Genomic DNA, 10,157 nt, shown 5'->3' with positions numbered 1-10,157 from the left:
TTTGCTTTTTGAAAATATTAGAGGTAAATATATAGTAAATATGAAAATGTTTTTAAAAATTTTAAAATTTCAATATATCTTTTAATAATTTTAAAATTGTTAATTGCATCCTTAAATAAATATACAATAAATGAGATGTATAAATTTTATATTCTAAATTATAGAACTATATTATATTTTAAAAATATAAATAGTAAATATAATAATTCTTTAGATAACATAAGAGAAATATACATTTATCTTTAATAAATTTTTAAATAATATCATTGATAGTGTATATTATCTCTCTTTACCATATAAGCTTTTAAATATGAGAGAGAAAAATATATTAAAACTTTAATTTTTTAATAAATAATGATTTTATCCTTAATCTTAATTAAATTTTTAATAAAAATTTAATTATTAGTGGATGTTTGAGTTTTTAAAAGTTGGACGATAGAAATTTAGAATTTTACTATACCTTGGGTGGGAAATAGTCTTTGGCCCATATATATATATATTTGGTTCAATTATCATGATAAAGAAAAAATTAGCATTGGATGAAGAGTAACAAATCCTAGAGAGATTTTTGTCACTTTTTAAACTTTAGATTAAGAGAAATGTAAATTTTTAAATATAAAGGGGGAAAAATGATAAAACTTTAATTTTTTAATAAATAATCTTTAACTTTAATTGAAAATTTTAACTAATATTTTATTATAAATGAATATTTAGATTTAAAAAAATAAAAAATAAAAGTTTTGAGATTTTGCTAGGTGAGAAGTACTCTTTTGACCTATATATATATATATAACGCACAATATTTTATGTTTGAAATTAACACTTGAGATATTTGCTTTTTTAAAACCCGAATAACGGAGGGGAGGGAATGCAGCAACGTATCGTTTCCCGTTCTCGTTATCTTAGTAATTTCAGAGGCAGATGCAGAGGTCGCTTTCATTCCTGGTGATTTCCACCGTCCTCGCTCTATCCATTCTAGATATCTCCATCGTCCAACCTTCACATTCAATTTCGCGGCGCCGATCACCGGACAATGGCGCTCTCTCCCTCTGTGCTCAGCTCATCCAACCCAACGGCTATCCCTGCACTGAACATACTGTACCGTCTCTCTCTAATTACTTACTACCCGATTCTTATAGTTTTTTGCACTTTATTTAACTTCTTCAGGGGCAAGGCAAAATCTTATGGGTTGAGCTAACAGTCAAATATGGTTATTATTATTATTATTATTGTAAATTGTTATCGTTAATGCGGGATTTAATGAATTAAATTAAATTTACTGGTTTTGTAGGCAAACTAACAAAACCTTGATTTATCTCGATCTTGTGTCATAATTTGTGAGAGAGCGGAGGAATTTTTGATGAATCTGAGGAAATTGATGAATTGATAAGGCAATAGCTGCATATTAATACACTTTCTTTCTTTTGAAGTTTCTGAAGCTGCCAAATAAAGTCTTATGGTGCTTTGTGAGTGTTTTTGTAAAAATAGTAAAAGAAGTTTCTGGAAAAGCACCCATTTAGTGCTTCTATAGAAAGAAATAATTGCCTTTTCAATTAAAAAGGAGTTTCTAGGAAATCACATATCGAGTGCTTCTCCATTTGAGCTGAATACTGCAAAATAGACACATGTAACTATTTGAAAGGTCGTGAATGATAGCTAAAGCACTTCCAACTACACTATTAGTTAATCCCCGTCTTTTAGTTGATATAAATTGCTAGTGAGAGATTCTGCCGATATGATTATTTGTAACTTGAGTTGTCTATTGGACACTTAAATATGTTTTTTCTCTTTTTTTTGATAGATTCAAACAAAGGATGGCTACTTATTGGGTCTCCAACGTGTGTCATCTAGCAATGCTAATCTAAAAGTTCAGCGAGGTCCTCCTGTTTTGCTGTTGCATGGTCTCTTTATGGTGAGCATCTCACTGTACTGCCACTACCAATATAAAAAATAGTGTTGCATTGTTGATTTCATATGTTCATTTTTTTTAATACTTAAAGCTCAGATGGTAGGATCTTTTTTTGTGTGCCCCCTTCTGCATTTTAGCACAAAGATGTATGCTCTAAACAATACAACCTGACTTTCCATGTAGTACATCTCTTATAACCATATTCTTGATGTTTATAGTAATTTCTGGATAAACGATGATACTGAGAATATGGTGTACCTTATATTTACATATTACAAATGTTTAGCAGTTAGTTTCTTAGTGGGATAAGTTTTCAATGATGTGATCTTTTAATGCAATTTGGTAAAACCTACTAATTTTTCTGTACAGGGAGGTGATGCATGGTTTTTGGATTCTCCTGAGGAGTCATTGGGCTTTGTCCTTGCAGATCATGGTTTTGACGTATGGGTTGGAAATGTCCGTGGAACACGTTGGAGTCATGGCCATATATCATTATCTGAGAATGACAAGGTACTTGAAGTTTATGCTTCAAATTTTGTCATTTAATGATCTTCTGGTTGTTTAATGGTTGCCTGTAGCCCTGCTATACCCATGGTTGAGGTCCACTTAAATTGCATATGGAGACTGGTTTGTCCTAGTTTATCTTGTATAGGAAGGTTGAGCTTTAACAATGTTGAAGAGGATAGAAACGGAGAATGGAGGGAGATTAAAGTTGGAATACTCTCTGCACGGTATGAATATAGTGAGCACATATTTTTCTTGCAGGATTTTTGGGATTGGAGTTGGCAGGAATTGGCTCTGTACGATGCTGCAGAAATGATACACAACATAAATATAATCACAAGCTCAAAAATCTTCATTGTTGGACATTCACAGGTTCCTACCACATTTCTTTTCTCATAAAAGTTTGCCTGCTTTAGCTCCTTGCCTATGTGCTTATTTTATCTGCACACATCACAGGGAACAATCATAACCTTGGCTGCTCTCACCCAACCGGATGTAGTGGAAATGGTAGAGGCTGCTGCTCTTCTGTCGCCAATAACGTACTTGGAACATATTAGTGCTCCTCTTGTACTAAGAATGGTTGGCGTGCATCTTGATCAGGTAGTCCTTTGTTACCCTTTATCTTTGTGGAAATGTTTTATGGTGATGAAAATGATTGTGAATTCTTTCCAGCAGATGGTTTTTGCTATGGGCTTGCGTGAACTGAACTTTAGAAGGTTTTGTTATGCTTCAAATCATTTTTTCATTTCATTTTTTTACGAGCAAGTGAAAATTTTGTTGTTTTCTTTTATTAATTTTACACTGTTTTTTTAATCTTCAGTAATGTGTTAATTGGTCTTGTTGATTCCCTATGCGATGGCCATTTAGATTGCAATGATTTACTAACAACCATAACAGGTTTGCATGCTCTCTCTCACTCACACAACCTTATTCATTTTCTGTTTCTTATCTGTTGTTCTTGGAATACTGTTTTAGCAAATAGTTTCTTTTGTCTTTTCTTAAGCAACAACTGAAGGTGTTTCTTAAACACTTGACCGATTATGATATTCATCTACTTTAGGCTCTCAGTTTCCATTAATTGTTATATAAATCTCAATAGCAATCCATAATTTTAGGATATAATAAGCAAATTCCAAGTTTGTTTGATCATGCTTTTCACCTTAAACAAAGAAGAATCGGATCCCAAGTAATTACAATTGAAGATTTCCTAAGTTGAGATTCATTTTTCTTACTGTAGATATCTGGTTTGGAAGTGGTTGTTGCAGTTTGTAGCAAAGTTGTAGGGAGGAAAGAAAGAAAGAAAAAAAGACATACAAAGTAAAAACCAGTGAATTCCATTATTTTGTGTTTTTAATTCTGTATATTGTTTATTTTACATTGCCTTATATAGAATAGGAAAAAGCTAAAACATTTTAAAACTTCCTAGATGATTCCTAGTTTAATCCTATCAACAACTTAACCGAATGATTCCTACACTACCCCTCAAGCTGGTGAATAAATATTCAACATTCCCAGCTTGGAATTTTGCTGCTCAAGCCTGTGTCTAAATAGTCCTTTTGTAAGGATATCATTTGCCTGTTGACTTGTAGGAAGGTGGATAATCAACACAATCTTCTAGTCTATTTTTTATTTTTTCCTTGATAAAGTGTCCGTCTATTTCAACTTAGTCCAGTCATGATGCACAGGATTATGTGCTATGCTTATGACAACTTTGTTATCACAATAAAGCTTTACAAGCTCCTCACTCAATTTTTATCTCAGTTAGAAGTCTCTTAAGCCATATTAATTCACAAATTTCCTGTGCCATGTCTTTAAATTCAGCCTCAACATTGCTTCTAGCCACCATAATTTCATTTTTAACTCCTCCTTGTGACCAAATTCTCCCACACAAACATATGATAGTCTGAAATAGACCTTCTATCATTCACAGTCCCTACCCAATCTGCATTAGTGAATACTTCAATTTTTCTATCAGTATTTTTCCCAAAAAACAGACCTTTACCAGGAGTCATCTTAAGGTACCTTAATATTCAATACACAGCCTCGAAGTGCTTTTCTTGGGGGCTATGCATGTGTTGACTTATTACAATTGCAACAGCAGCTATGTTCAATCTTGTATGGTATATAGATTGATTAACTTGCCAACAAGTCTTTGATACCTACCTCTCTCCATTGGTGTATCCCCATCATTACTATCAAAATTTAGATTGTGCTCAATAGGTGTATCACTAGGTTTACACCCTAACATTCTTGTCTCCTGCAGCAGATCCAAAATGTATTTTCTTTGTGACACATAAATACCCTTCCTGCTCTTGGCCACTTCCGTTCTGTAAGGTTCCAACCAACAAGTAACCCAATTAATCAATTTGCAATAGAAGCAATCAACAACACAGTAAGAAATGAATGAGAGAAAGGATAATTGTATATCTTTTTTCTAAAGGAAATTAAGCATACAACAATCTCACTCTGCCACACCTGTTCATAAAGATCCAAATCAATGGGCTTACATAGCAGTTAATCAGTTCTCATTTAAGGGCTTTATAAATGCTGATATTCTTCTTCAACAAAATCACTGCAGTGCTGTCTGTTATGCAATCTAAAATGGTTCATGCTGATGCACATTTATCAAAATAAGAGGGAGTTGTTAACTTTGCAGGGAAAAACTGTTGCTTTAATAACTCAAGAGTGGACTTCTATCTGGAATATGAACCTCATCCTTCTTCAGCAAAAAACATGCGCCATCTGTTCCAGAGTATGCTTCATACAATTTCTCTCTAGGAAACTTCTTTGCTCTATTAATTATTATTTTTATTTCATTTACAAATTTGGTTATTTTTCATGCAACAAGCTTTATAGTCGGAAGCGGCTTTCTGATTTTTGCTACACCTAATAAACGATATTACCTGCACCTTATTATAGACATCCTGTTGTTCCTCTATATATTCTGTTATAAGTTCAGTGGATAGTTTTTAATGCATGAATAACATTCAGTCTTACAGTAATTCTGCGAACAAACTCCATTATTTCTTTAAAGCTCTAATTTTTTTTTTAATTTTATATTACATATTTTGCAGTTACCTAAACAAATTCAATGGTGGCAAATAACTAGGTGTTCAGAAAGTGGATCTCTTTATTTCTTGTTCAAGAGAATTATAAAAAGTCACTATGGTTTTATTAGGATACTCAAAATCTGTTTGTTCTTTTCTTACGTTTGTCAGTGATCCGTAAGGGTACTTTTTCGCTGTACGATTATGGATTCTTCAAAAACTTGAAGCTATATGGTCAGACAAAACCCCCAGCATTTGATCTTAGCCACATTCCCAAGTCTTTGCCATTATGGATGTGTTATGGTGGAAATGATGCCTTAGCAGACGTGACAGATGTACAGCATACTATAAAGGAATTGCAGTCAACACCAGAATTGCTTTATCTCGAAAACTATGGTCACATGGACTTTATCTTGAGCATAAAAGCAAAGGAAGATTTTCACAGCCATATGATTGGGTTTTTCAGGTCTTTGGGAAAGTCCAGTAGTTCTGAAATGATTGCTTTATATGATATGTGATTATAATTCTCAATGTATTCAACTGATTATCTGTATGTATATATTGTAGGTCACATTTGTTCTCTTTTTAATCAATCAAGATAAAGATGTTTAGAAGGGAAAATTGTTTTATTATTGTTCCGTTAATTACCTTTATTGAAGATAAAAGCTAGATTATCTTCAATCTAGTCAATTGTGCATCTAGGATGCAAGATGAAGCAAATCATTTTGACAAGAGTAAGAAGTTTGCTTGAAGATCAACTTCCTCTAGAATTGCGGAGAAGCCACATGGCACTAAAGACTTCGTGTTAGTTGATGTATAGGTCTGTGTGATTGATTTACAAATTTCAATCGACGCTTTTAGGTGGTTTTTGCAGTGGAAAACTATTGGAGAGGGAGAGGATACTAATGGTGGAGTTGATGACATGTTAGAGTAAATCATCAAAAACAACAGTCATTAGAAAGAAAATTCATTTTATAAAAATGTAATTGCAATGTTTTTAATTTTGAAGGGAATAATTTTAATTCTAAAATATGAAAATCCTAGATGGTGAGGTAAAAGTAACTTTTTAAAACTATACTAAAGAGAAAATTATAAATTTTCAAAATTAAGATAAGAAAAGAAAATAAATTTTAATTTTTTAAAATAAAATCTTTAAATAATGTCTTTATCCTTTACACTAATGATAAAATTTAATAAAAATTAGATGATGAGTGAGTAATTGAATTTATAAAATTTAGAGTTTACTAAAACTTAGGTTAGAATAAGTCTTTTAGCCTTTTTATCACTAGTAATTATTATTATTTACGGAAATTTTCTTACTGTATATAATATTATTTTGAGAAGTATATTGATTGTATTTAAAAAAAAATTCTGACGTATATATAATTTTGTAAGAATTTATAAATTATTAATTTTTTACCACCTACTTGTCTACGTGCTTGCATCAGGACTCTGTAACTAAGTCAATCGTATTCGCAGTGGGACGTATCTTGAGAGTGACCACTAACCCAATCTTGGAAACGTACGGGGCTTTGATTTGCATCAAGTCAACTCAAGGCATCCGAATTATTGAGCCAAGAATACGCCATTAAAGTAACCTTTGATTTGAAAAAACAACCCTCAATTTTTTTTAGCGTTAATTGTTACATTTTGAAACTTATGGGTGTAGTTAAGTTTCATGAAACATTTTGAGGGGAACTTTGGATTTTAACTTTGAAATGGTGAACAATAGAATTCTATCCACCAGTCAGACAGATACATATGGCCGTTCAAGTCTAGTAAGAAGACAAAACAAGAGTTTTGGGGACAGCCTCTGAGAGCGATTGATACTGTCAGCTAATAGTTTGGTTTAACCGTCATTCAATTTAAGGATGATAATGTCACCTTCGAAATTACAGTTGCAAATTTGGGACCCATAGCTAGGGGCTGAACAATATTCCATTCAAAAGTTTGTTTCAGTGGCCTTTTTTCACCCATCAAGCCCTGAACATACATTTTTCCATTTATCATTTGGGATATGTTAACTGATATGGTACAACTGCTGGGAGAAAAATAAAAATACCTTCTATTAAATGTATTTTGTAGATTTGATTTATATTAATTTTATGATTAGTAATTATAAAAAATTAAAAAATCACGAACAATAAATTTTACTGAAAACTAGTTAAGCTTTAATCTACAATGGTTCAATTTGACCAAAATCACATTTGAGATGTTATTGATTGGTAAATACATTAACAAATACTTTTATGACAGCTGTATTTTGCTTGTCATAATATGAGGGTTGACATTAGGAGAATTGTGAAAGAGTAATATTATACGTACCTATTTTAAATATATAAATATATATATACTTATATATACAACTACATAATTAAATGTTATTTTTTTAAAATTAAAAATGGATAAATATAATTTTATTAATTAAAATAAGTAAGTCGATGAAATAGTATTAATAAACCTACAAAAACAAATTCTGTTTCTATAGATTTTAGAATGAAACCTTTATAATTGATAAATATTATTGAGAAAAAAATAAATGAAAAAGAAATTTAAGTTAATTTCTGACACAAACCACTTACAACATGTAGTGAAAACAACCAAACAAAGGGGAAGTACAATCAAAAAGCCCCGAAACAGAAAGTAAATAATATTGCATAGATAGAGCTCATGAAGAGAGTTTCATGAAATTATTCATTTCCTAACAATACCCAATCATCATTCGCCACCTGTCACTTTATTTCTTATGACTCCACCAATCCTACTACTTTCCCGTTGGCTTCAACCTTCTCCACCAAGTCTACCTTCCCATTGACTTCAGCCTTCTCGACCAACTCTGCAACACCTCCATTAATGGCAGCTGGCTTCACGGCCTTTGAATTGCTGGTCATGATCTCAACACTCCTCCTTCTCACCTCATCGACAAAGGCTTGAATGTTCCTGTCAGAGGAGCCACCTTCTGCCACCGCTTCCTCCGCCGCTTTCTTCCACTTCAATGCGTTTTGTTTCATTTCTGCAGCCTTCGGCCCGGACGTCGCCTCTAGCAAGCATTTCTCAATCTCCTCACGAGGGATTATCCTGTCTTCAGCCTCTCCTCGGCACATTCTTATTCCAGTCTTGAACACGTCCACTAGGTACACCGCGTCGGTGACTTGATCTCCCCATTGCGGGAAAGCCACAACCGGCATACCTGATGTTAACGACTCCATTGTTGAGTTCCAGCCGCAGTGTGTTACAAAGCAAGCTACACTCGGGTGAGACAACACTTTCTCTTGCGGACTCCACTGCACTACCCTGCCGTTGTCTCCAACTTTCTCCAAGAACCCATCAGGAAGAACAAGGAGTTCGAGGCCTGCATCCTTGTGCGGCGGCTTCATCACCCACAAAAATGAGACCCCAGAGTTTAACAAACCGTGAGCGATTTCGTCTACTTGTTCCTGCTTCAAGTAAACTACACTTCCGAAAGAGATGTAAACGACGGATGATGCCGGTTTTGTGTCGAGCCACTCTATACAGTCGTCTGCCTTCATGAAGTCACCACGGACGGTTGAAGATGGTGCCTTGGGGTTTTTAAACAGCGGGCCAACAGTCTTGATAGGGGAAATTGTCGACATGTATTCAATTATTTCGTGCTCAAGCTCCTGGAAAGTGTCCATCAAAATGCAGAAAGGCTTGTCGAGGTTTTTATACTGACCAAGAATGGCCCTCCTCAAGAAAGGATAAGGAGTTGTTGGATGCAGAAAACTAGGCACTTCATCATACTTGAGGAGTGGCATAAATGGCAACTGAACGTCAATTTCAGGATTTTTTTCATCAGGGAAAGCGACCAACCCGTGACAATAATGATAATAAGCGGCAAAACAAGCACAGGATTGGACCCAAAGCATTGCGGAAGGAAGGCCTAAACTCTCCGCAACATCTGACACCCAAGGAATGAAAGGATTATTGATGAGGCAAGAAACGGGACGGTTTTTTTCAGCGTTTTTCTGGATCATTTTAGGAATCAATTCTTTTCCAACAAGCTCAAGTTGGGGCAGGTATTGGTCGAGGTCTTGGCGCCTTGGCTCGTCCTCGTCCCAGCCATCTTCGAAGAATTCAAACCGAATGAAGCCATCTCCGATTGGCGTGGGCTCGTCAGTGAGATTGCTTGCTTTTCTCATTTGTTTGCCAATGCTTTCAGGTGTGGTGAAGGTGACAAGCAAACCTTTAGAAGCAAGGCGCTTGCCAAGTCGAAGAAGAGGGTTTACATGGCCTTGGCCGGGGAAGGAAACAAGAAACACATGAACAAGTGATTCAGAACCCATTTCTTTCTCTTCACTCCTGAATCCTCTTTCAATTAGCTAGAAAGAAATAGAGGAAGAAATGTGAAAAGAGAAATGATTAGTGTGATTAGTGTTGAATGGTAAGAGAAACAAGGCAAGCGGGCAAATATATACGATATGAATATATCTCATATTCAAAGGGTGATTTCTGGGAAGATATGACTATCAGCTTCAGCTAGCTAACTTTGCTTATGAAAGTTCGTTTAGAATGGCAAAGTCAATTTGGAAGATAAATTAAACAGAGGCCAATAGACTACAACCGTCAACTGAATGTTGTAGCCCGCTATTTAACATAATTATCTGCATCAGCATTGATGTCAGCCCATTAATTTCAATTAATCACTAAATTTCTTGCCTGTCTAATTATAATTATAT

At 34.3% G+C, this 10,157-nt stretch overlaps 2 protein-coding genes across 3 annotated transcripts; one reads left to right on the top strand and one right to left on the bottom strand.

Annotated features, from left to right (window-relative positions):
• The first annotated feature begins 812 nt into the window (after window positions 1-812).
• Window positions 813-6,081, top strand: LOC123207652 (triacylglycerol lipase 1-like). Of its 2 annotated transcripts, none has more exons than XM_044625116.1 (9): window positions 813-1,098; window positions 1,802-1,912; window positions 2,279-2,419; window positions 2,675-2,785; window positions 2,870-3,013; window positions 3,089-3,129; window positions 3,234-3,310; window positions 5,070-5,165; window positions 5,632-6,081. In XM_044625116.1, the coding sequence occupies exons 1-9, from the start codon at window positions 922-924 to the stop codon at window positions 5,976-5,978; spliced, it is 1,245 nt and encodes a 414-aa protein (XP_044481051.1). In that variant the 5' UTR covers window positions 813-921; the 3' UTR covers window positions 5,979-6,081. The 2 variants fall into 2 exon arrangements, with proteins under 2 accessions (XP_044481051.1, XP_044481050.1); XM_044625115.1 differs by having other exon boundaries at window positions 3,086-3,129.
• Window positions 6,082-7,996: 1,915 nt separating this feature from the next.
• Window positions 7,997-9,873, bottom strand: LOC123207653 (gallate 1-beta-glucosyltransferase-like). The gene has a single exon (XM_044625117.1). The coding sequence runs from the start codon at window positions 9,762-9,764 to the stop codon at window positions 8,205-8,207; it is 1,560 nt and encodes a 519-aa protein (XP_044481052.1). The 5' UTR covers window positions 9,765-9,873; the 3' UTR covers window positions 7,997-8,204.
• Window positions 9,874-10,157: the final 284 nt, after the last annotated feature.

This window comes from Mangifera indica, unplaced genomic scaffold (assembly GCF_011075055.1).
Source record: "Mangifera indica cultivar Alphonso unplaced genomic scaffold, CATAS_Mindica_2.1 Un_0091, whole genome shotgun sequence".
NCBI lineage: Eukaryota > Viridiplantae > Streptophyta > Magnoliopsida > Sapindales > Anacardiaceae > Mangifera > Mangifera indica.
This window is presented reverse-complemented; position numbering and strand designations above follow the sequence as displayed.

Bases quoted from the DNA above. Each gene is read 5' to 3' on its own strand.
- LOC123207652 (XM_044625115.1), top strand. From the start codon at position 922: ATGCAGAGGTCGCTTTCATTCCTGGTGATTTCCACCGTCCTCGCTCTA. The intron at 2,420-2,674 runs GTACTTGAAGTT...TTTTTCTTGCAG, and splicing joins CATTATCTGAGAATGACAAG to GATTTTTGGGATTGGAGTTG. The intron at 3,014-3,085 runs GTAGTCCTTTGT...AATTCTTTCCAG, and splicing joins TTGGCGTGCATCTTGATCAG to CAGATGGTTTTTGCTATGGG.
- LOC123207653 (XM_044625117.1), bottom strand. From the start codon at position 9,764: ATGGGTTCTGAATCACTTGTTCATGTGTTTCTTGTTTCCTTCCCCGGC.